Source organism: Myotis nattereri (assembly GCF_964212035.1).
Source record: "Myotis nattereri genome assembly, chromosome: 15".
NCBI lineage: Eukaryota > Metazoa > Chordata > Mammalia > Chiroptera > Vespertilionidae > Myotis > Myotis nattereri.
The window spans coordinates 56,272,234-56,298,003 of record NC_138090.1 but is presented as its reverse complement, the minus strand read 5'-3'; the positions used below and the strand labels follow the sequence as shown (position 1 = coordinate 56,298,003).

The window sequence follows — 25,770 nt, the reverse complement described above, 5'->3', positions numbered from 1 at the left end:
TGTGCCCCAACCTGGGCAGGGATTGTACCTGCAACCGAGGTACATGCCCTTGAGTAGGAAGTGAACTGGGGACACTTCGGTTTGAGGCTCTAACCACTGAGTAAACCAACAGGGCTGCTTCAGTAGGTTTTCATTGCCAACAAGTTGCCCAGCTGTGTGGATGCATGTGGTTGGGGGCCACCGCTGGAGAAGTGGTCCCCACTCACCCTCCTCCTGAGTCCTGACTCTCCCCCCAGGACAATGTCCAGGTGTGGAGACCACGGTGGTGACCAGCAGACTTCCCAGACACAGAGCAGGGTCCATCCCTTGTTGGCTGGGCGTCCAGGTGGGTGTTCCAGCCACTGAAGTGGACTCACTGATTGCAGAGACTTTGCAGACCTGGAGTCACCACGGAGCAGCCAGCATGGTTACCACACTGGGCAACCAGAGCTCTGACCCAGCCAAGTCAGTCATACAGGAGAACCCCCTGGGGAGCCACACCCCACACCAGGCAAACCCTTATCTCTGGGTGTGGCCACCAAGCCCAGTGCGGGAGAGGCTCCGTTGGTTGAGCATCATCGTGTGCAGCAAAAGGTTGCCGGTTCCATGTTCAATCAGGGTACAAGCCTGGGTGGGGGGTTAAATCTTCAGCCCAGGTGCCTACAGGGAGCAACCATCTCTCTCTGTCTCTCTCTCTCTCTCTCTCTCAAAAAACGAAGCTCAGTGAAATGCAAATGTCAAATAAAAGAATAATTCAGAACACACACACATCTAAAAAATGCTGTGGCCCTGGCTGGTGTGGCTCAGTGGATAGAGCTTTAGCCTATGGACTGAAGGGTCCCAGGTTCAATTCCATTCAAGGGCACATACCCAGGTTTCGGGCTCCTACCCCCGTAGGGGGCGTGCAGGAGGCAGCTGATCCATGATTCTCTCTCATCAATGATGTGTCCATCTCTCTGTTCCTTCTGCCTTCCCCTCTGAAATCAATACAAATATATATATATATTTTAGAAAATAAAAAATGTGGTGTATCTGACATCCACATTGCACTGGGTATTCTGTAGGGCATCTGGCCACTCTCCTGGGACCTCCCTATTTTACAAGGAAATAACGGACAACAGAGGACAAACAAGGAATAAGGGTTGAACCATCAAATATTTATTGAAACAAACCGCAAGACTGACAGAGGATGGGGCCAATAGGGAACAGGGTCCGGGCGGGTGGCGGTTAAGCCGGGAGAACTGACTGCTCCCCCCTCCCAACCCCCCAGCTTCTGTCCCATCCACCAGGCGGTCCGTGTAGTCTGTCACTCTGGGGCGGTGGTTGTAGCGAAGTACTCGAAGCAATCCTAGCGCCCAGACCTCTTCCCCATCTTCCGCAGGTAGTAGAACGCCACGCACTCCGCCACCGTTCTGGTCTTCACCCAGTGCTTCTGTACACGGTGAAAGTCTTTTCCAAAGACCAGGAGCGCATGCTCAAAGCCCTGGATTTCCTCTTCTGTCCACGCAGTCATGCCCTCCGGAGGTGCCTTTCCGCTGCGGCAGTGCCTCTCCAGCGCCTCCTGGACGTGATGGTCGCACCTGAGCAGCTCCTGTAAGGCCCGCTCATCGTCCCTGGTGAGCGCTCCCGCCGAAACCCCGTCCACCGTTCTCTCCTGTCCAGTTCTGAGTGCGGCCTCCACAAGGTACTCCTTCACTGTGCTCTCCGCCACCACCCCGGGACGCCAGAGGAGCTGGTCCTCATCTTCAGACGCTTTCCCATCATCGTCATCATCATCGTCATCATCATACTCTCCAAGGTAAGGGGGGATCTCGGCCTGATATTGTAAACCGATCCTTACTTCCTTCCTCACATCTTCCGGTGAGTTACCACTGTCTGTTTCACCATCTTCAGTCTCTGATTCTTTATCTCCTTCACAAGCAGCATCTGAGCGCAAAGGCCTCGGGAAGAAGTCGGAAGCCTCGTGGAAAGCCAGAGAGGGCACCAGGTCGTCTGCGGAACACGGCGCCTCCTCGTCGCAACCGGACAGCAGGTCTTTGGCTATTTCCTCCTTGTCCAGCGTCATGTCTGGCAGCTGGTCGGCACGTTCCCTTGGGGAGCTGCGGGCCCTGGGCTCCCCCGCGGCGGGCGGCACGCGCTCAGAGCCGCAGAAGGCCAGCAGGTCTTCCAGAGGCATGCCGCCTTCCTTCTCCAAGGCTGTACTTTCCGAGCTGAAGATTTTACCCTCATCCATCATCTCCTCTCTCTCTCTCTCTCTCTCCCTCTGTCTCTCAGAGACAGACAAGTTACCCCAAGATTCCCCTTCGACGTGAAGTCTACAGAACAAAGTGAATGACAAGCACACTCCTAGGCACGGGAACGGACTGATGGTCGTCACAACCGGGTCTGAGGGGCAGGGGAGGCACTGCAAGGCCCCCTAAGATGCACCCACACCGCACCCCCCAAAATAAAATAGAATCCGGTCAAAATGCGAACAGTGGCCTAGACTAAAAAGCGCTCGTTTAAAATAGAAACATCGCCCTTTGCGTCAAGGGGGACCAGGGGGACCCCTGGTTTCCACACGATCTCAGAAATGATGCACAGCGCACACCCCCGGGTCTTTAGAGACCAACCTCCATGCAGCCATCCGTCCGGCCAACCATCCATCCAGCCACCCACCTATCCACCTATCTATCTATCCATCCATCCATCCATCCATCCCTCCATCCATGCATCAGTTCTCACTCCCTTCCAAACGCCGAGTCTCGGACGCCCTCGCCCCACTCACTGCCTCCGCAGCGCCCACACCCGCAGCTCCTGAAGCCCAGACTGGCAACTTCTGTGCCAGGCGCTGGCACCGTCCTGTTTATATTCCCGCTCCAGGCATCACTTCCTGTTCCCGCCCCGCCCTGTGATTGGTTAGAGACCAGGGTTGATCCATTTTTCATAATCCGCTCACACATGGTTTCCGGGAGAGAAATGCCTGCGGCCGCCTGGGGCATGTTGGCCTATGATCGGCTTAGCACGCGTCTGAAGCGTTTGAAGGACCCAGACACGCAGATCCGGCCCTGGCGGGTGTGGCTCAGGGATACCAGGGGGGGCCTAGGTGCCCAGGGGTCACAGAGGGCCGCGGGTTCGGTTCCCGGTTTGGGCACATGCCCTGGCTTTGGGTTCAAGCTCAATAGGTTCAATGTTTCTCCCCCGCCCACCCCTCTCTCTTTCTGTCCTTAGAAGTAATTTAAAAGGAAAATAATTTTTTTTAAAAAAAGTAAAAAAGCGCACCCAAACCTGCTGGGCTCAGTGGACAGAGCAACGGCCTGAGGACTGAAGGGTCCCAAGTTTGATTCTGGTCAAGGGCAGGTTACCTTAGTTGCGGGCACCTCCCCAGGAGCGGGTGTGCAGGAGGCAGCAGATCGATGTTTCTCTCTCATCAATGTTTCTAGCTCTCTGTCCCTCTCCCTTCCTCTCTGTAAAAAATCAATAAAATATATTAAAAATAAATAAATAAATAAATAAATAAATAAATAAATAGGCCCAGCCTGGTCTGTAGGCGATGGAGACCCGGTCGGAGACCAGTAGGATTCCGCTTGGCGGGAGCTCGCTGCCATCTCTCCTCCTCCCTCACGCCGTGGAGCGGAGCCTCGGGAGGCACAGCGTGATCTTCAATTCAATGATGACAGGTGTTGGGGGTCCAACACCAACAGGTCCAGGGGTCCCCAAAGGTGTGGATGGAGTCAGCGAAGAAGGAATGACACGGAGACAGCGTTCAATTGATCAGCAGCCTAGCCAGGATCTCTAGCCAAGTTCTCCAGCCAGGTTCTGTTTTTTATTGTCTTGTGACATCTGTGTTTATACCAGTTGATTTTAATCCTATCAATTTCCATTCCACAGCTTAGGGCGTTTCTTATCTCCATTCCAGGGAGTAAGGATTATGGAGCTTTAGGGTGATTGTTCGTAGTTAAAGTGATTAACTACCCACCTGGCATTTAGTTCAGGGGTTTTATTCCCTCCCTAACTTCAGGGGAAAATCCCTAGCTGGGGAAACAACCTTTCTCGGAGAGGTGACCTTGGTTAAAACACATAGCGCTAAGAAGGGGAGCAAACATATTAAGAACAGTATGCCACATACGCCAGGTCCCTTGAAACATATGCTGTGCAGATGTTTCTTTCCTGCAGCGACTGTGTCAAGCAGCAAGGATGGACCAGCTCCCGACAGGCGGGCACCTGAGGATCAAGCTACTCTCTCTCCGATTCCTGTTAGAAAACGCCGACTGCTTCCAGGAGCATCTGACGTTCCTCACGAGCCACCTGTGAACCCCGACGTTCCTTGCTTCACGAAGGGACTCTATCTCAGAGCTTCAGGCGGCAGCCCGCGCACCATCTAGAAGCAGAAGGAAGGCCCACCTATATGTTTTTAAGTCTCTCTCTCCCCTCCCACTCTGGAGTCAGCTGGTTTACCAACAGAGCTCTGTGCTGCAGTGAGAGAGAATTAAACATCTGGAGGCCAGAGGTCAGAGCCAATCAGAAGTCAGGCTAGAGCCGCTCGCCCATTCTGGCGGTGTAATTGGTGGGTTCCCAGTGGAAGAGCTTCCGAGGCTCCGCCCCCGTCTGCCAGCACCAACCAATCATCGCCCGGAGCTCCTAGGAGCAAAACTGCTCCCCTGTTGCTCTCCTCCCACTCTCCCTCCAAGGGTGGGGGGTGGGCGAGTGGCTGCAGTGATGGCGGTGGCGACTCTGGACCCCAGCCAGGACCTTCCTGTGGATCGCCCCAGCTGCGGAGGGCGGCCGGTTGCGCCCGGGGGTTGCGGTGGGGTTCACCCCCTCACAGCTCCTGGCCGGCGCCTAGCAGCCGACTTAGAACCAGAGCGGATCAGGGGAATCCGACTGTTTAATTAACACAAAGCATCGCGAAGGCCCGCGGCGGGTGTTGGCGCGATGTGGTTTCTGCCCAGGGCTCTGAATGTCAAAGTGAAGACATTCCATGAAGCGCGGGTAAGGGCGGGAGTAGCTAGGACTCTTAAGGTAGCCAAATGCCTGCTCATCTAATGAGCGACGCGCATGAATGGATGAAGAGATTCCCACTGTCCCTGCCTCCTATCCAGCCAAACCACAGCCAAGGGCACGGGCTTGGCGGGATCGGCGGGGAAAGAAGACCCGGTTGAGCTTGACTCTAGTCTGGCAGGTGAAGAGACAGGAGAGGTGCAGAATAAGTGGGAGGCCCCGGCGCCCCTTCCCTGAGTCCGCGCGAGGGGGCGGGGAGGGGGGCACGCCGGCCTTGTGTGCCGCCGGTGAAATACCGCTACTCTGATCGTTTTTTCACTGACCCGGTGAGGCGGGGGATGGAGGGGGGGTGAACCCCGAGGGGCCCTCGGCGGCCCGGGCGCGACCCGCTCCGGGGACAGTGCCAGGTGGGGAGTGTGACTGGGCGGCACACCTGTCACACGGGAACGCAGGTGTCCTAAGGCGAGCTCAGGGAGGACAGGAACCTCCCGCGGAGCAGAAGGGCAAAAGCTCGCTTGATCTTGATTTTCAGGACGAATACAGACCGTGAAAGCGGGGCTCACGATCCTTCTGACCTTTTGGGTTTGAAGCAGGAGGTGTCAGAAAAGTGACCACAGGGATAGCCGGCTGGTGGCGGCCAAGCGTTCATAGCGACGTCGCTTTCTGGTCCTTCGCTGTCGGCTCTTCCTATCATTGTGAAGCAGAATTCACCAAGCGTTGGATGGTTCACCCGCTAATAGGGAACGTGAGCTGGGTTTAGGCCGTGGTGAGACAGGTTAGCTCTACCCTCCTGAGGATGTGTTGTTGCCATGGTAATCCTGCTCAGGCCGAGGGGAACCGCAGGTTCAGTTGGTGGATGTGCTTGGCTGAGGAGCCCATGGGGCGAAGCTACCATCCGTGGGATTATGACTGAGCCTCTAAGTCAGAATCCCGCCCAGGCGGTACGATAGGGCAGCCGCCTCGGTTGGCCACGGATAAGCTGGTCCCCTGTGGTCCCCGCTGGGGGGCCGTAGCGTCCCCCCACCCCACCCCCCGTGCGGCACCCCCCGGGGCCGGCCCAGCACTCCCCTCCCTGCCTGCCTGTCACTGTTTTAATAACACAAAATGCAAGTACAAAACATTGTACAAGTATACTTTTTACTACGTGAAGTGCAATAATACATTTGTGTGGCTTTTTAAAATCTATCTTCATTGATTTCAGAGAGGGAGAGAGAGCCATAGAAGCATCTACCATGAGAGAGAATCACCCATCTGCTGCCTCCTGCACCCCCCCTCACCCCCCTACTGGGGATCAAGCCCGTGACCCGGGCCTGCGCCCTTGACTGGAATGGAACCCCGGACCCTTCCGGCCCCAGGCCGATGCTCTACCCACTGACCAAAACAGGCCGGGGCGGCACTTTGTTTTATACATGGCAATCCAAGGAGGAGACTTAAATGGGTTACAGACAATCCACTGGTGATAGATGAGGGAGGGAGGGAGGTGGGAGAAAGCAAAGGAAGTGCGGGTGGTGAGTGGGGGGAACCTCTGGGATTGGAAAAAAAGTAAAATGATAGACACATGCTTCTTTTTAAAAAAAATAATTTTTTATTGATTTCAGAGAGGATGGGAGAGAGATTGAAACCTCATCAATGAGACAGAATCTTGAACCGGCCGCCTCCTGCACGCCCCCTAGTGGGGCTCGCTAGAGCCTGTGACCCGGGCGGGCATGTGCCCTGGACCTGAATTGAACCCGGGACCCTAAGGTGGACGTAGTCTCTACCCACTGAGCTTAATCGGCCAGGGCCACACCTACTTCTTTTCCTTTGGTGGGCGCAGGATAGATAGTTAACAGGCAACAACACATGTGATAACAATAGCAATGAAGGAATTTATGGTCTCTGTCCTGCAGGGCGCCCAGGCACATTTGCGTGTGTGTGGGGGGGGGGGGGGGAGGGGGGGGAGGCTAATGTTACAAGTTCCTCTGACATTTCAGAGGTATGTTGTGTCTTAGATGCAAAAGGACCATAGGTTCAGTTAAGGTAAACGCTGACCTTGTCAGGGAAGACTCCAGCCTCCGATGTGACCAGCCACCACAACTGCTCTTAGTAACAGTCTCCCTTCAGACCATCTCTGCGGTCGCTTTAGGCCTGTCAGTTTGCAAGACCACCAGGCAGGCCTTCCCTGAGCCCGTGGGGTTAGCACGTGGCCCCTCTCGTCGTCCTCAGTTGTGTGGGAATAAAGGAGTCATCCTTTCTGTCAAAGTCGGGAGTTTAGCCTTAGCTGGTTTGTCTCAGCAGATAGAGAGTTGTCCTTTAGACGGAAGGGTCCCGAGTTCAAGTCCCTCGAAGGGCACCTGCCTGGGGTGTGGGCTCCATCCGCATTAGGGGGTGGGGGGGAGGCGTGCAGGAGGCAGCTGCCATTTTGCCTCCAGTAACTTGGCAACCGCCATTTTGTTTTTTAATATATTTTATTGATTTTTTTTTACAGAGAGGAAGGGAGAGGGATAATTAGAAACATCAAAGAGAGCGAAACCTCAATCAGCTGCCTCCTGCACATCCCCAGTCCGCAGGCCAATGCTCTATCCACTGAGTGGAAGGAAGAGGGAGAGGGAGAGGGGGAGAGAGAGAGAGAGACAGAGAGAATTGTTTTTCCACTTGTTTATTCATGCGTCCCTAGCTTTTTAAAAAATATACAACAGTAGCAATGAGGGGATTTGTGGTCTCTACCCTGGGACCCTGGGCTGTGCCCTGAGGGCACTGGGAAAAAGGAAAGTGAAGCTGGTCAGTGATTTCAAAGTGCGTTCAAACACTTTCATATAGTTCCAGCCTTTTAGCAGTGAATCCCAGGTGGTGTCAATCACTGTTCTACAGTGTATTGCTCTGTAGCAGTGATTCCCAAGTGTTCTCAAACACGGCTCTACACTGATTCCTGATGTATTTTTTAAAAAATATATTTCTTTACTGATTTTAGAGAGGAAGGGAGAGGTAGAGAGACTGAAACACCCATGATGAGAGGGGATCATGGATCGGCTGCCTCTTTCACGCCCCCTACTGGGGATCGAGAATGCAACCTGTGAATGTGCCCTTGGCCAGAATGGAACCCCAGACCCCTCAGTCCTCAAGGTGATGCTCCATCCCCTGAGCCAAACCGGCTAGTACTTAATATGTTTTTTTAAAACATATATTTTTATTGATTTCAGAGAGGAAGGGAGAGGGAGAGACCCGTTAGTTTCCTTCTTGGTCAGAAGGGACCTGGGACCCCTTGGGCGCCTCCTTGACATGTGTCCTTTGGTGGCGTTTAAATGTCCCCTGTTGGCGGAAGGCCAGGTGGCAATGGGGACACGGGTAGGGACTCAGGCCCGAGTGCGTGCGCATGTGGATGTTGAGGTTCCCACGGTGGCCAAGCCTTTTCTGGCAGACGGCGCACTGGTAAGGCTTCTCCTGGGTGTGGACCCGCTGGTGGTCACGCAGCGTGGACTCGTGAGTGAACCTCTTCTCGCAGACTGTACAGCAGAACGGCTTCTCCCCCGTGTGGATCCGCTGGTGGACGCGGAGGTGCACGGCCTGAATGAACCCCTTGGGACAGTCAAGGCACTGGAAGGGTCTCTCTCCTGTGTGTGTCCTCAGGTGACGGTCTAACTGTGATCTGTAGCTGAACCTCTTGCTGCAGTCTTCACACTCATAGGGTATCTTCCTCCTGGATTCCTTGCCAACAGGGTGACCAGTTGGCTCCACAGTGCTTGACGCACCCACTGAATGGCACCTGTGCCGTCTGGTGACTTCTCCTCTGTCCCACGACACGGCCCTTCTTGAGGCTCCTCTTAGATGGTGGGAGTGTTGCCCCTTTTTCTCTTGGGGGCACCTCCTGCATTCCCAGAACCTCTTCTCTTTGGACGCTGACTCAAAGCCAGTGTCTCCGGGACGTGGGTGGGAGGTACGTCACCGACATGCACACGCTCCAGGTCAATTCCTTCCTGTGGGTTCTGCTTCCCCTCTGCCTTCCCCGAATCTCCTGAAAGAAAGCATTCAATACACAACATTAATCAAAGAGCACTTTCAACTCAGCTCATGGACTGAGCATCCACCCAGGAACCAAGAGGTCGCCACCTCCACTCCCTGACAGGGCATATGCCCGGGTTGTGGGGCTCGACCCCCGGTGGTGCCACACAGGAGGCAGCCAATCGATGATTTCCTCTCCCCTCCACTCTAATAGTCAATATAAGTATATATATATTTTAAAGAGCACGTTTAACACTACCAAACGCCTTTGAAGCAAAGCCGATGTTGGGTGAAAAACATTTCCATCAACCAAAAACCCCAAAATTTAGACCTTTGGGCACCAGGAAGTCTGTGATGGAGAAGGCTTGGCATTGAGAAACAACTGTCCCCAATAGATGACCACACTGGATGCCCAGGTGGGGACCCAGCAGAGGGAGCATCAATAATGAAGCACAGTAATCTCTGTTTTGTGAAACTGCTGTTTGAAATGCTCTGCTATTTTCAGAGAGTCCCTTGTTCTGTAAGTCAACTCTGTCATTTTAAGAAGGTCTGTTATTCTGTAAATTAACATTGCTTTTTAGCTTAAATAATAGAAAAGGTAAACTTAACTGTCTGACCTGGCAAGCTAGCTATGGAACCTGAGGGGCTGAGAAGCTGATACTGATAATATTTCCATGCCAGGTGTTTGTTAGATACGATATGTACTCAAGGTTACAAAGTGTCTGCAAAAATAACTTACACAAAGACCTAGAAGGATATAAAAGAGGAATACTCTTTCCTTTGTTTTCTCCAAATTTGACAGAGATATTCTGCGCTGAGCCTCCATGTAATAAAGACTCCTAACCAATTGGCTCATTAAGGCGTCTTGTATCTCGCTCGCTGATTTATGACACAATAATCATTGCTCTACAAGCCCAGTTTCCATACTCACCAGGACTGCTGGGAAGCGGAGGGTCTGGAGATGTGAGTACTGCTGCCTCTTCCCTGTCTTCCATCATAGCCTTCTCTAAAGTCACCAAATTCTCCATGGGCCCCACACCCTCCAGATCACTTTTCGTGGGAATCATCTCTGGCAGGAAGACTTTCTGCCCCTGACCATGGGTAACCAAGGGGGGTTAAACGTGTCTGAGACCAGGGGTGGGAAGCTCCGTCCCTCCTTCCCCCGTCCTGTTCACCTCCCTGACTTGAGACCCCAGCTTACCTAACAGAACAGTTTTGTGGCTCTGCCTAGACTTCCTTGGGGCCAATCCCATCACCTACACTCCCAAGTCTGTCCTTATGTGTACCCACCACACCTTAAGTCAAGCCCATACATTACACTCCTTCCTCTTTTTGTTGTTGTTGTTAATTCTCACCCCAGGATATATTTCCATTGATTTTGAGATAGCAAGGAAGGGTGGTATAGAGAAAGTAGAGCAAGAGAGAGAGAGAGAGAGAGAGAGAGAGAGAGAGAGAGGCAAAAGGAGAGACAGACAGAGACATAAATATGAGAGACACATTGACTGGTTGACTCCTGCAATCACCCCAACTGGGCAGGGAATGGAACCTGCAACCCAAGAATGTGCCCTTGGCTGGGAATGAAACCCACAGCCCTGCAGCCCTGGGTCTGATGCTCCAACAGCTAATCACACAGGCCAAGGCAACAGTGTATAGCCTTCATTCTCTAAGCTGCCTCTCCTGGTATCTCAACTGCTCGCTGCCTCCAACAGTGGAGGCAAAGGGATTCTGGACCCCGCTCTCCCCACTCCTCACGACTGATAATGCCTAGAGGAAAATTAGATTTTTATTGGCCTGTGGACCACACTGGTTCAGAAATGTCCTTGGACGTAATGCATCCGCTGGATGCATTCATGGGTCCCTTTCTATCCTGTGTCAAATGTCCCAAATGCTGTAGCAGCTACGGTCACCGAGTTCCCTTGTACCGGCTCCCACCTGTCCCCACAGATCAGGGCATCACACACCTGTTCCCACAGCACGTCACTGGTTCCTGGCTGGTTCCCCAGCTCTCCATTGACCTCCTGGCTGTTCTCAGGATGTACCCCCGTCTGACTGATGGGAGATCGGGACTTCATGGACAAATCCAACACGTAGTCTGTGTCACCGACTTCCTCATCGGCCATCTGAACATCGGAATTCTCCAGAAGATACTTCTGCTCTTGCAAGGTGATGACCTTCTGTGGGGAGAAAATTAAACAAGATAAGACCCAGGATATATCCTACTCCTTGCGTGTGTCCTATTCAACACTCACACTTTCAGTGGAACAACACATGGATGTTTCCCTCTCTCTCCCTTGCTCATTCTCTCTCTAAAAAAAGGAATTGTTTTAATCAATCAATCAAATAGCAACCTCCCAAATGGTGGCAACCAAACATGTCTCCAAACATTGGCAGAGGCTCCCTGCAGAGAAAGGAGCCGTCCCTGCACCCGGTCTGTGCCTCAGTTTCCTCACCCGTGAGGTAGAACCAACACGTCTACTCCCTGAGGTTATTCTGAGGCTATTGGGAAAGTGAGCCCCAGGATGGGAGATCAAATGTCCGAAGATGTCCATCTCAGGAATGCTAATGTGGCCTGGCCGCCATGGCTCAGTGATTGAGCATCAACCTTTGGACCAGGATGTCATGATTTGATTCCAGGCCAGGGCACACCTCTGGACTGTGGGCTTAATCCTCACTGCAGGGGCAGGCAGGAGGGGCCAATCAGTGATTCTCTCTCATCATTGATGTTTCTCTCTCTCTCTCCCTCCCTCTCTGAAATCAACAAAAATATATTTTAAAAATACAACACAGAAAATTAAAGAATGCCGCTGTGTACATTCACCGACCCCCTGCCCATCATGAGGGTCCCACTCACCCATTTCCTGGGTTTCTCCTTATTTCTCAGCAAGACCTTCAGTTCCTCGCAGCTCTGCACGCGCCTCTCCTTCACCAAGACCTGCAGCTCCAGGGGCATGCAGACCATGAACTTCTCCAGCAGAAGCTTATCCAAGATCTGCTTCTTGGTGAGCACATCGGGCCTCAGCCAGCGATGGAGGAGCGCAGACATTGTGTGCACGCTCTGGAGGGGGTCTGCGTCCTCTGAGTGTTGTAAGTCTCTGAAGAGCACGTGCCCCCTCTCAGAGTCCTGGTACTGTTCTTCAGTGAGGTTTCCCTGGGGCATTCTGGCCGGTAGCAGCTCCCAGCCCAGGCTGCCCTGGGTGTGCCCATGACCATAAGAAAATGCCTGATCTGCAGCCATATTCACTGGAAACGTCAGCTCCTGATGGAAAACAAGAGAAGGGATTGACTCGGTAACAGGTCCACAGTTCTGGGAGGAAGAGAGGAGAGAATGAGTGGAGTTTAACCTGCTGAGCCACCCAATACTAAACAGCTGGGACCTGAAGCTGTGCCCGTCCCACCCCCTCGCCTCCCGTTGGTCTTGACCAGGACCTCAGGTTGCTCCCCCTGTCCTGGTCCCAGGTCAGGGGACCTCATGCCACTCCTTCCGCCCTGGCACTGGGCAAAAAATAAAATTATTTCTCATAAGAACAGGAACAAGACAGGGATGCCCACTTTCACCACTCCTGTCTACATAGTACTAGAAGTCTAGCCATAGTGATCAGACAAGAAGAAGAAATAAAAGGCATCCAAATTGGAAAAGAAGTAAAACTGTCCTTATTTGCAGATGACATGATATTGTACAGAGAAAACCCCAAAGACTCCATAAACATATTACTAGACTTAATAAATGAATTGGGCAATGTAGCAAGATACAAAATTAACACCCAGAAATCGATGGCTCTTTTATATACAAATTAGTGGCCCAGTGCATGTAATTTGTGCACTTTAAAGGGGATTAATTAGAGGAAATATTTTAATATGCTCTTTGCCCTTTCTCTATAATAGAAGTGTCAGAGATGAAAGAAAATTAGTAAAATGTATATGAAAATCTTCCTTCTTTCAGAGTCTGCGGTGTACCACTGGACCCAGAATCTAGTTTCCTCTGACCCAAGTTCACCTGGAAATCACGCGAAATCCAGCCGTGGCCAGCCCCACCCCCGTTGGGCTAGATCCAGACCAGGCCGGTGGCAATCTTGTCAAGTCCCCACAGCTATGGGGTGCAGCCTCAGGTCCCCTGGCCTGGCACCGGGATTGGGGGCGCGCCTTGAGGTCCCCCATCAAACACCCACCAGGCAGGAGACACGGCCTGAGATTCCCTGTCAAGCCCCACTGTGGTCACTACTTCCCCTAGTACCAGCTCCCACCTGTTCCCACAAATCAGGGCATCACACACTCACCTGTCCCCACACCATGTCACTGGTTCCTGGCTGTTTCCCCGACACTCCTTTGACCTCCGGGCTGTTCTCAGGGTGTACCCCCATCTGACTTATGGGGGATCGGGACTTCATGGACAAGTCCAACACGTGATCTGTGTCACCGATTTCCTCATCGGCCATCTGGACGTCGGAATTCTCCTGAAGGTACTTCTGCCCTTGGAAGGTGATGACCTTCTGTGGGGAGAAAATTAAACAAGATAAGACCCGGGATGTATCGTATTCCCAGTAGGTGTCCCACTCAACACTCACACTTTCAGTGGTCGAGCATCAGCCTATGAACTGGGAGGTCACTATTTTATTCCAGTCCAGGGCACACCACTGAGGCATGCAGGAAGTGCCATTCAATGATTCTTTCTAATCATTGATGTTTCTATCTCCCTCCCTCCCTCTCTGAAATCAACAAAAATATATTTAAAAAATAAAACACAGAAAATTAAAGAATGCCTCTGTGCACATTCACCGGCCCCCTGCCCATCATGAGGGTCCCACTCACCCATTTCCTGGGTTTCTCCTTATTTCTCAGCAAGAGCTTCAGTTCCTCGCAGCTCTGCACATGCCTCTCCTTCACCAAGACCTGCAGCTCCAGGGGCATGCAGGTCATGAACTTCTCCAGCAGAAGCTTATCCAAGATCTGCTTCTTGGTGAGCACATCGGGCCTCAGCCAGCGATGGAGGAGCGCAGACATTGTGTGCACGCTCTGGAGGGGGTCCGCGTCCTCTGGGTGTTGGAAGGCTCTGAAGAGCACGTGCGCCCTCTCAGAGTCCCAGTGCTGTTCTTCACTGAGGTTTCCCTGGTGTCGTCTGGCAGGTGGCAGCGCCCAGCCCAGGCTGCCCTGTGGGTGCCCATGACCATTGGAAAATGCCTGGTCTGTAGCCATATTCCCTGAGTATGTCTCCAATGGGACTGGAGCAATCCCGGCCTGAGCCAGCTCCTGATGGAGATCGACAGAAGGTATGGACTTGGTAACAGGACCTCAGTTCTGGGGGGAAGAGAGGAGAGAATGAGATGGGTTTCACCTCCTGATCCACCCATTGCTAAACATCCCTCACTGGTCCCATATTGAGTACCCTGGAAGTTAATCCATAGTATTCTTCTCTTAAACAATATTTCATTTTATTGATTTTAGAGAGATGAATGAAGAGAGAGAGAGAAAGAAACATCAATTAGTTGACACCTGCTGGCCCCCCAAAGGGGACTGAGCCTGAAAGCTGGGCCTGTGCCTGACCAGGAAACAATCCAGCGATCTGTTGGCTCATTGGTCGACACTCAACAACTGAGCCACACTGGCCGAGCTCCAAAATCTATTTCAACAATAACATCAGCCTTTATTGCTTCTCCTCAAGACAGCTCAGTTGGTTAGTGTGTCTTTCTCCTAGGTCAAGTCTGCAGATTCCATGCCTGGTCAGGGCACAGACAGGAGTCAACCAATGAATGCAATGCTAAGTGCAACAACAAATCTCTCTCTCTCTCTTTCAAAAACCATCAATTAAAAAAATATAAGATACAGCAAGTCCATTGGTAAATTATAATCACTATTTGGTCATAATTCTATAGGAAAATACAGAAAACAAATATTTACAACCTGGAATTCCATGGGATTTAATATGTTGTAAATATCAAGCTATAATTTCCCCCCAACATTTCTACTTTGTTCCAGACAAGAGAGAGCACAAAAGAATCCTAAGAGAATTAAGCTCCTACAGATATTGTTTTATTGTAAAAACTCACTTCCCAACCCCAGGCCTCGGATGCCCTCGCCCCACTCACCGCCTCCGCAGCCCCCGAACCCGCAGCTCCTGCAGCCCGGACTGGCGAACTCTGTGCCAGGCGCTGAAACCCGCCTGTTTATATACCCGCTCTGGGCATCACTTCCAGTTCCCTCCCTGCCCTGTGATTGGTTAGAGACCAGGATTGATCCATTTTTCATAATCCGCTCACCCATGGTTCCCAGGAGAGAAACGTCTGCGGCCGCATGGGGCATATTGGCCTATGAGCTGCTTAGCACGCGTCTGAACTATTTGAAGGACCCAGACACACAGACCCGGCCCTGGCGGGGGTGGCTCAGGGATACCAGCGTGGGCCTGGGTGCCGAGGGGTCACGGAGGGTCTTGGGTTCGATTTCCCCGTTTGGGCACATGCCCTGGCTTTGGGTTCAAGCTCAATAGGTTCAATGCTCTCCCCCGCCCCCCCCCCCTTTCTGTCCCTAGAAGGAATTTAAAAAGAAAATAATTTATTTTTAAAATAATAAAAAAGCCCGCCCTACCCTGCTGGCCTCAGTGGGCAGAGCATCGGCCTGAGGACTGAAGTGTCCCAGGTCCGATTATGGCCAAGGGCAGGCACCTTAGTTGGGGGCACATGTACCTTAGGAGCGGGTGAGCAGGAGGCAGCTGATTGATGTTTCTCTCTCATCGATGTTTCTAGCTGTCTGTCCCTCTCCCTTCCTCTCTGTAAAAAATCAATACAATATATTTAAAATAAATAAATAAATCAAAAAGCCCAGCCTGGTCTGCAGGCGATGGAGACCCGGACGCAGACAGTAGGATTCCGCTTGGCGGGAGCTCGCTGCCATCTCTCCTCCTCCCTCACGCCGTGGGGTCACCGTCACCCGTGGGAGCCATCGGAAGCCGTGAGTTCTGAGCCGTGGGAAGCGGCTGGACCTGGATGCTGAGGGGGGTCCAGGAGGTCACGGCTTCGGGGTGTGTTTGGAAGCTGGGACTGAGATGGATTCAGGGACCAGGCGAGGGCGGCCCAGGCTGCTCCCCTCACTCACCGGGCAGGTGGGGTAGGGCCTGGCGTGTCCCCTGTTCCAGGCCAAGGGCTGGATACAAGGGAGGGGGTGCAGGGGAGGAACTACAGAGCCCCTGGCCAGACCCCATGGAGGTCGGACAGAAGGACCACCCCGACTCCAGCCAGGCCCGCACAGACCTCTGGGACCACAGCCTGGCTCCTGGTCCCAGCCCAGTCTCCAGAACCACAGCCCCGGCGGCCCTGGTGCTGAGCCGGCCCTTTCCCTGCCTCCGAGAGGGACGTGGGGTGACCTGGTCCTGGGGCCCCAGCGGGTGTGCGTATCTCCCGGTATCTCCCGTGGGTGGAAATGGGGGAGCCTTCACCTCCATCACCTCTCACCGGGTCCCTTCTCCACACTTAAGGGCAGGAACGGCTGCCCCAGGAGCTGGGTGGGTTCCCCAAAACCCCTCTCCCCCCACCGCACCTGCGAGGGTGGCGCCCCCACAGAACCTGGGACTGGCTGGCACCTCATCAGTGATTTTATTTCTGGGCAGATGCTTGTCAATTGCTTCCACACGCTTCTCAGAGCCGGCATCTCCATCCCCCTCCTGCCTTCCTGGGGCGCAGACCTTGGAGCCCGCTGCCAGGCCCCTCCCCTGCCTTCAGCTGCCCCTCTGTCCAAGGAGCCCACCCGCACTCCTCTCCTGGGCCCCTGGCCCGCCTTGCTGACCACCCTCCCCATAGGATGGGTGCGCGAGAGAGGGAGGACCAGGGAAGGGGCCTATGTGGAGGCCCCTTCCACTGGGGTGGTGGGGGTGGTGTGGGGCGGGTGGGAGTCAGGAGGGGTGGGTTTAAGGGAGATCTGGGTGCCTCCACTTTTCATTGCCCTTTGCGAACTGGGACAAAATTCAGAAGAAGAACACACGCTACTTTGAACTCAGGAAAAAGGTCAAGTCCACTCGGAACAGAAGCTCCCCCAGCCCCCACCGTGGGCAGCTCCGCCCGCTCACCAACCCCGGCCCCCGCCTCCAGGAAAAGCGGGGTTTGGGGCAGAAACAGCTGGGAAGGACCTGAGGACATTGGGGTACAGGGCGGCTAAGACCAGGGAGGAGCCAGGCGGGGTGGGGCGGCTCCTGGTGGCCAGGGGGGGCTGGAGGAGGCAGCGGGCAGCACCATGGCAGGGGGCTACCCCAGAGGCCAGGGCGGAAAGGGCTCCCCGCCCTCAGGAGCAATCATGGCTCCTTAGATGTCTGTGGAATGAGTCGGTGGTTCTTGGCGGTGTGAGGAAGGCCAGCTGTGGCCAGCCCCCTGCTGCCATGTGGAGCTCTTGGCCTGTGCACCATGGAGACACCGGCTTGGGCCAGGGGGACAGTGACCATGGCAGCGCAGATGGACCCCAAGATGGCAAAGCTCATGTTACACCCCGAGTGGGAGCAGAACCCCGTGTCTACATTTCAGTGATGAACTGGAAACCCAAGTGGCACCTCTATCCCTGGCACCTTCCACACTGTCTCACAGGGTGTATCCATCCCATCCGCCAAATTAGAGGGTCAGCCATTTAAAAACATGCAGGTGTGAGAAGCAACTCGCTGAAAACCAAGCTCCTTCCTTGATTTTCTCTGTAACACGCCAGAATCTCACAGAAACAGGAATGGACTAAACATACAGAAAACGGGTATAACAACTCTTCATTCTCCAATGTGTTTATCTTCCTCTAGAAAATAAGATCTCCACTGACGCAGGAGTGATGTGACCCAAGTCCAACATCAGACATGTGCCCATGGAAGGCGGGTATTGCTCATATCCACCCTGAGATTAAATTTACATAAAATCTTCCATATTCCTTAAAAAAGAGAGACTTCTTTCAACAGCTGCACTGCTCAAAGGGAAAACGTATTTCCTGAATAATTTCCATGTAACTTTATTAACTTCCTTAGATTAGGAACTGACTTTAACATCTCACAGGGCAGCATTCATTTCACACTGCTTGTTGGGGATTTAATATGACAAATGGTATTGATGAAATGATTACCGAATAAGGATCATGATTGATGATGTCTACATATTTATCATCTCAACTGTGATTTCACGAACCCAGGAGTGCCAGGGCCCCTCAGGAGCAGCAGGGAGGGGCTGACAGGGGAGAACAGGGCCCTAGAAGGAGGCAGGAGCAGGAGGAGCCTGAACACCCATCTCTCCACACCATGGGGTCCTGTGTGCAGGGAGCCCTGGGCCTGTGGGACAATGACGGGCAAAATGCCTCCAGTGGCTATAAAATGGGGACACCCAGACAGTGACACCAAAGCTCTCACACAAAAGCAGGAACAGGCAGACTATCCACCAAAAAAAGAGAAATAACGAACACCCTGGAGATGAGGGCGGAGGGCGGGACCCTGGCTTGAGCCCAGGCTGACCTGCCCAGGAAGGCATCGCTGTCCAGGGTCCTGGAGATGATGCATTAGGACAGGTGACAAGGCCTGGGGGAGGCCTGAATCCCTGTGACCACAGGTCCTGGTGGGACAGGGTTCCACTGAGGGACAAGGTCAGAGGAGCAGAGAGGTGACCCGGCCAAAGAGTGACCACATCAAAGCCCACGATGCTCTGAGCACTGACCATGCCAAGTCCCAACAAAGCTTCTTCCTCACAGGTCCTCCTGTCCCACCTGGGACAGGCTCAGCACTGCAAACACGTGGCTTCTGGAAAGTTCTCAGTGCTTCCATCCCTTTCCTCTCAAACTTTAGGATCTTCTCCTTTAATTAATCCATCAATGCTCCATGGTAAGCAATGAACACAGTCATATCAGAGTCTCATTTCAATACAAAGCAGGAAGTTGCAGCTCAGAGCACCAGGGGGTAAAGGCAGGGATGGGGAGGGCCCAGCCCAACTCTGCTGACAGGAAAGTGTGGGGAGCAGGGCGGGGCCGGCCCCCCAATCAGAGGTTCCTGAGTCAGGAAGTGGGAGTGTGAACATCTTCCATCACTCAGTCCCCACAAGGCAGCGGCCTCACGCTGTGGAGGACAAGCATCATGAACACATTCAGGTCAGTGGCTGTAACTGGTGACATTCTCAGAGCCCACTTCATGCTCACAGTGTCCCACAGACTCTCCACCAGCCAGTCCTCCCCTCTGCCCACCCCTCCCCTCGGTAGGGTTTCCCCTGTATAGGCCCAGAGAGACGCATCAGAGCCCTGGGCGGTGTCATTGCCTGGGATGGACACAACAGGACGGGGTCAGACCCAGGACAGAAGATTCAAGGAGAAAATATGGGGAGTGGGTTCCCCCCATGGGTCTCACCTGCAATGTCAAAGGGTCTCAGGTGTCCCCCCTCCATACCCACTGGCAGTCTGAGCGTAGCTCCCTCCTTTTCCACCTGCAGGAAGAAAACATCCCGTGAGAGACCAGGGAGGAGGCAGAGCCATGAGGCCCTAAAGGAAGCCCTAGTCCTGGGCCCCAGAGAAGTTTCCAGAACCCTGTGTACAGACCCAGGCCAGGATGTAAGTCTTTCTCGGTCCGTCCTGCGGCTGCCTGACCTGCCTTGGCATTTAGTCTCCTCAGACTCGAGAAGAAATCAGCCACGGTTCTGAGGACCTGCCGCCATCCTGCCCTCCCTACAATGCGTTGGGCAGGAATTCTGGTCACGGCTGGGAAAACGAGTTATGGTTTCTTGTCAATATTTGTTTGGGGACTTGATGGAGTCAACCGCTTTCTCTATAAAACGCCTACACTGTGCACAAGAGTGAGAAACGCATTCTGTGAAGCAATGAAAGGTCACAATGCATCGGGAAAACGTTCCCTTCCTTCTATCCAGCGGCCGTGTGGAGTCACTGATTCAATTGGAGGCCTGAGGTCCCTTCACTCCTGTCCAGGGAGAGTTGCCAACAGGTACCCCTCAGCGTCCCTTGAGAAGAAACACTTAGGTGCCATTCCCACCTTTGTGTTTCTACATCAACTGCTTCATCCTGATTTCCTGACCCTCCAATGGAATTGCTTCCCTTATCTCACCCGTCTCTGCTCAGGAATGTACAGGTGTCCCATGGGGCAGAGTGACTCCCCGTAATTCCAAGATATGTGAGATCCCTGTGACCTCATTAAATCCTCTCCTTTTATTATTTCTTTCAAAGGGGAGGTAGGAGAGTTGGCATCTTGAATAACTTTCCCGGCTGTGACAGCCCATGTGTGGCACCGCATTGGGAAGCACTGGGGGACACGGTAGGAGTGCCCAGCCAGTGGAAGGGAGCCATCATGTAAGTTGGGTGGTTTGAGGTACACAAGGGCTGAAAATCTCTTTCTGGAGAACAAGTACATTCTCACCAACGTGGGTAGGGGTTGTCTTTTCTCCACACTTTTGCCAACAGGCGTCTCTCCGTTCGGTCCATCTGTCCTTCTGAGCCTTTCACTCTCTCTCTCGTCCCATGTGTGATCTCCTGTCATCCTGTCGGGGACGCTCAGCCTCTGACTCCCCCCGACACCCCATCCTGCTCTCCGTCTCCAGGTGCAGGGAGTGCGGCCAATGCATTTTCCACCAGGTTTGGAACAACTCACTTTCCCACCAGGAATGTATGAGACAGAATGAGTCCACATTCTGGTGAACAATTGGTTTTGTCTGACTCTGTCATTCTCAATGCTGGGAGGTGGGCAGCAATGTCACATTAGGGCTGAATGCAATTTCTCCTCTGACTACAACTGTTGGGCAATTTCCGTAAGTGTCCGGGCCCTGTAACCATCCTCAGAGGACGATGGATTGGACAGTGTTCATGAGTAGGTGGGACTCTAGTAAGGTGCCAGCATCTTCAGTTATTGGGACACTGTTGCTATGAATGGATCTGAGAAAGTGTCTGGTCTTTGCCCCTGGCTCCTGGCACTGAGCTCCTAAAACCCTGGGCATATGGTGAGTGACAAGTGTCTTTGGGACGCTGATGAGATGGCTCTTGGCTGAGGTTCCTGGAGAGAGTCAGGGTGGGGGCTGGTCCCCAGAAAGACCAAGCTGATCAGAGGGTTGGAACCTTCAGGCCCTAGAAGGAGGCAAGAGCAGGAGGAGCCTGAAATGTATCTCTCCAACCAGAGTCCTGTGTGCAGGGACCCCTGGGCCAGCGGGACAATGACGGCAAAAATGAGCCCTGATACTGTCAGACGGGGACACCCAGAGAATGAGACCAAAACTCCTACACAAACACAGTAACAGGCATCATATCCACAAAAGCAAAGAAACAACCAACACCCAGAAGAGAGGCTCTGAGGGCCTGACCCCGACCTGAGCCTCGGATGAGGAGGGGCCTGGAGATGTGATTCATTCGAACAAGTGACAAGGCCTGTGTGTCCCTGTGAGCGCAGGTCCTGGTGGGACAGGGGACACTGAGGGACACGGTCAGAGGAGCAGGGAGGTGACCCGGCCGAGGAGTGACCACGTCAAAGCCCACGATGCACTGAGCACCACCTGGGCACAGGCCCCAACCACACTCCGTCCTCACAGCCTCTCCCGTCCCCCCTGCAAAGAGCACAAAATACACAGGAATGTGCAGAACCCTTGGTGCTTCCATTTATTTCCTCTGAGAAAATAATTATTAAAGGGTCTCCTTTAATTACCCGTCACCCGTCACGGCAAGAATGAAAACACGAGGTCAATCCACAGTCTCATTTCAATACAAAGCAGGATGTGGCAGCTCAGAGCACCAGGGAGCAAAGGCAGGGATGGGGAGGGCCCAGCCCGCCTCTGCTGACAGGAGAGTGTGGGGAGCAGAGCAGGCCAGCCCCCCAATCAGAGGTTCTTGAGTCAGGAAGTGGGAGCGTGAACGTCTTCCATCACTCAGTCCCCACAAGGCAGCCGCCTCACGCTGTGGAGGACAAGCATCATGAACACATTCAGGTCAGTGGCTGTAACTGGTGACATTCTCAGAGTCCACTTCATGCTCACAGTGTCCCACAGACTCCCCACCACCCAGTCCTTCCTCTGCCCACCCCTCCCCACGGCAGGGTGTCACCTTTAGAAGCCGAGAGAGACACATCAGAGCCCTGGCCGCTGTCACTGCCTGGGGGGGACACACAAGGACGGGGTCAGAGCCCCAGGGCAGGAGAATAAGGAGGAACTATGGGGGGGGGGTCCCCTAGGGCTCCCGTCTGCACTGTCACAGGGCCTCAGGGGTCACCCCTCCATACTCACTGGCAGCCTGAGCGTAGCTCCCTCGTTTCCCACCTGCGGGAAGAAAACATCCCATGAGAGACCAGGGAGGAGGCAGGGCCATGAGGTCCTAAAGGAAGGCCTAGTCCTGGGCCCCAGAGAAGTTTCCAGAACCCTGTGTACAGACCCAGGGCAGGACCAGGAAACCTGAGGGAAGTGCGTGTGAGGGGACTGGACCCACCGCCCTCCTGGAGGTCTGTGCTCAGCAGGGACCTGCCCTCTGACCTGGGGCTGCTGGGAAAGGGGCCCCCACCACCAGCATCATCAGGTGATAAGTGGGTCCCTCATTTTCCCACGGGCCTCACTACAGAGTAAGTGTGAGCACAGAGCCCCACACTGGCCATCACACGTGTGGGGATGGTGCTTCCCATGAAGGAGGCGGGACACACGTCTGCCTGGGCTTGGACCCCCAGTGGGACAGACACTCAGACCCCACCCCTGCCCACCTGAGCGCCTCCTCCCCCACATCACAGCTGCAGACACAGCTCCCAGCAGAACCAGGCCCCCGGCGATGCCCATGATGATGATGAAGGTGTGAGAAGGCGGCTCTGGGGGGAAAAGGGAAGGGAGTGTGAGGGCCCTGACCCAAGGCCTCAGCCCCGACCCCACTGAGGTCCCCCAGGGCCCTGCTGCCCTGAGAAGAGGCTCTGTACCCATGGCCCCTCCTCACCCCATCTCAGGGTCAGGGGCTCGGGCAGCCCCTCATGCTGCACATGGCACGTGTATCTCTGCTCCTCTCCAGGGGGCACCCCCACGGCCGCCCACTTCTGGAAGGTGCCGTCCCCCGCAGGCCTGGTCTCCACCAGCTCCATGTCCTGGGTCTGGTCCTCCCCGTCACGCTGCCAGGTCAGGCTGATGTCCGCAGGGTAGAAGCCCAGCGCCCAGCACCTCAGGGTGACCTCACGGGCAGAGACGGGGTGGTGGGTCACGTGAGCCTTTGGGGGGTCTGAGGGGAGGAGAGAAAATGCAGGAACTTTGCATCCGCCATGGGACACCCCAGCAGCGCCCATGTGACCATCCTGAGAGTGGACAGGCCCCTGGGGTGGGGGAGGGAGCACACAGCCCACACACCAGCCTGGACAGAGGCACCTAAATGACCTCCTAGTCTTTAGAAAGTTCTAGAATCAAAGCGACACAGCCCAGGGCAGGAGGCCATGTGACTCATAAAAGCTGGGGTGAGGCCTCAGACACAGTGGGTGTGGGCAGCGCACAAGGCCTGAGAGAGAAGGTCCCTGTGGGTCCCAGAGCCCCTGAAGGGCCCATGGGAACCGCTGATGGGCTATTTCAGGGGGGTCCCTGCACCCCAAGAGAGCCTGCACCCCTAACTGTCCCTGAGAGGAGGGGTTCCCTCTGGTACCTGAACTGACATCCAGGGGGCTCCCTCCCTGACCCAAGGAGGGGTGTCTGACACTGACCCCCTGTCCTGTCTCCTTGTAGGAGCCCCAGCCCCGGGGAGAGGGGGGGCCCCAGGGCCCCTGGTACCTGCGCGCTGCAGGGTCTCCTTCCCTTTGTCCAGGTGAATGCGGAGCCACTTCACACAGGTTCCCTCCAGGTAGCTCCTCATTCTCTCTGCCCAACCGGCCGCCTCCCACTTGCGCTTGGAGATCTGAGCCGCCATGTCGGCCGCGGTCCAGGAGGTCAGGTCCTCGTTCAGGGCGAGGTAGTCGGCGCCGTCGTAGGCGTATTGCTCGTACCCGCGGAGGAGGCGCCCGTCGGGTCCCAGGTCGCAGCCATACATCCTCTGGATGGTGTGAGACCCTGACCCCGCCCCGCGGTCAGCCCCGCCCCGCGGTCAGCCCCGCCCCGCGGTCAGCCCCGCCCCGCGGTCAGCCCCGCCCCGCGGTCAGCCCCGCCCCGCGGTCAGCCCCGCCCCGCCCGCCCCGCGGGGACTGAATCTAAAACTGAAAGTGAAATCGGGTCAAAGTCCCCGCGGCTCCTCCCGGGTGGGGGCCGGGCGGGTCCCGCAGCCTCGGGGTGACGCTCGGACCCGGACCCTCGGGGCGACCCGGCCCGTCCGTGGGGAGGGGGGTCGTGACGGGCCCGGCGCGCGGCTCACCGTCCTCGCTCTGGTTGTAGTAGCCGCGCAGGGTCTGCAGTCCCACTCGGTCATTCTGCGCGTTGCTCTTGCAGATCTGCGTGCTCCGGTGGAAATACCCCGGGTCCTCCCGCTCCACCCACGGCTGCTGCATCCACGGCGCCCGCGGCTCCATCCTCGGATTCGGGGCGTCGCTGTCGAACCGCACGAACTGCGTGTCGTCCACGTAGCCGACGGCGAGGTACCGGGGCTCCCCGCGGCCGGGCCGGGTCACGGTGGTTTCGAAATACCTCAGGGAGTGGGGTCCTGGGGGGCGGACGGGGGGCAGGGCCGGGGCTGGACACGCGCCTTCCCGGCCCCGCGCCCCCGCCGGGCCCCCGCGCTGCTCCCGCACCGCCGCCCCTCCGACCCCGCACTCACCGGCCCAGCTGGGGGGCAGGACCAGCGCCCCCGAGAGCAGCAGGAGGAGGGTGGGGGGGTTCATGACCCGCATCCTCGGCGTCGGGGGGACCATCTGAGTCCCGGCGCTTCCGCGGAGGAGTTATAACCGGGAGCCGCGAGGACGCTGATTGGCTGCTCTGGAAACCGCTCAGCCAATGGGAGTGAGAATTGGGGTCGCGTCACGAGTCTCCAGGAAGGAGGCGCCGACACAGGTTGGGAGAGGAGAAGTGAAACCAGGGCGCTGGGGAGTCCCCACCACGGAGCTGCCCCCCAGACTCTGTCCCTGCGGAGCCCTGAGCGCAGGCCTGGGCCCTGGGACTCGGTCCTGCCCCTCCTCCCGCGCGGGGCGCCGTCACCCTGTCCCCGAGGCCTGGCCCGGGCGCTGTGCTGTTCAGGGACTTTCCAGGGTTTTGGTGTCACCATCTCTGTGCGGCCTCACACACAAGCAGGCGCCCAGACAACCTTGTGTGTGTGGTGACGTCATCATAGTGACCCCTCGAGGATCCCACAGGGTGAGACAGTTATTAATCCATGTCGCATGCTCACTGCCTGTGAGATGGTAACAGGAGTCATGTTTTTAAAATATATATATTTTATATTGATTTCAGAGAAGAAGGAAGAGGAAGAGAGAGATAGAAACATCAATAATAAGAAATAATCATTGATCGGCTGCCTCCTACATGCCCCACACGGGGGAAGGAGCCCACAACGCAGGCATGTGCTCTGACAAAAAGTTGAGCTCTGACCTCCTGGTTCATAGGTCAATGTTCCACCACCGAGCCCTGCTGGCTGGGGGATATTGAATAATTTCTGTTCTGTTCTGTCACAGTCCCCAGGGCTGTCTTGCTGGGTGGCTCTGGTCCTCATGCAGGTGATGTAAAGTGACGCCTTGTGTCTCTAAGTCCCAGAGACCTTCCCGTGCTGATGCATTTAATGACGTCATCAAAGCTCACAGGTGTTGCTGTTCCCACAGAGCCCCCTAGAAAAGCTGTCAGCGCTGGGGAGCGGTCCAGCTCCCGTGGTGGGACACACCTGTTCCAACATTCTGGTTTTCTCTTGGGGGCTGACATTGTATCAAGACAACAGGACTGTAAGTCGGCACCTGCCAGGTGATATTTCCTGGAGGGAGAAGCTCACGTTCAT

The 25,770-nt window shown here is 55.0% G+C and overlaps 3 protein-coding genes and 1 pseudogene across 5 annotated transcripts in view; all 4 read right to left on the bottom strand.

The window, feature by feature from the left end:
* LOC308530506 (class I histocompatibility antigen, Gogo-OKO alpha chain-like) overlaps nt 1-25,770 on the bottom strand; it is a gene marked incomplete at both ends in the record, with an annotated part of 248,585 nt that overhangs the window by 32,646 nt on the left and 190,169 nt on the right. The gene's annotated exons all lie outside the window — the stretch shown is intronic.
* On the bottom strand, nt 590-2,597 carry LOC308531392 (mesoderm induction early response protein 3-like; the record flags this gene model as incomplete). Its single annotated transcript, XM_081108335.1, is given in 4 exon segments — nt 590-606; nt 1,226-1,330; nt 1,333-2,242; nt 2,592-2,597. Coding segments are annotated over 4 exon segments (1,038 nt in total).
* Nucleotides 8,164-12,172, bottom strand: LOC308531390 (zinc finger and SCAN domain-containing protein 5C-like; annotated as a pseudogene). The gene is made up of 4 exons: nt 11,789-12,172; nt 10,899-11,111; nt 9,869-10,028; nt 8,164-8,950 (listed from the first exon to the last, which is right to left on the bottom strand). The product of its transcript is annotated as a zinc finger and SCAN domain-containing protein 5C-like (transcript).
* LOC308530511 (patr class I histocompatibility antigen, B-2 alpha chain-like) lies at nt 21,489-24,696 on the bottom strand (the record flags this gene model as incomplete). 2 transcript variants are annotated; one of them, XM_081107215.1, is made up of 8 exons in its annotated part: nt 24,607-24,696; nt 24,208-24,492; nt 23,634-23,909; nt 22,822-23,097; nt 22,598-22,699; nt 22,134-22,166; nt 21,955-22,002; nt 21,489-21,807 (listed from the first exon to the last, which is right to left on the bottom strand). In XM_081107215.1, the coding sequence occupies exons 1-8, from the start codon at nt 24,677-24,679 to the stop codon at nt 21,803-21,805; spliced, it is 1,098 nt and encodes a 365-aa protein (XP_080963341.1). In that variant the 5' UTR covers nt 24,680-24,696. The 2 variants fall into 2 exon arrangements, with proteins under 2 accessions (XP_080963341.1, XP_080963342.1); XM_081107216.1 differs by lacking the exons at nt 21,489-21,807; nt 21,955-22,002; nt 22,134-22,166 and adding an exon at nt 22,234-22,298 and having other exon boundaries at nt 24,607-24,686.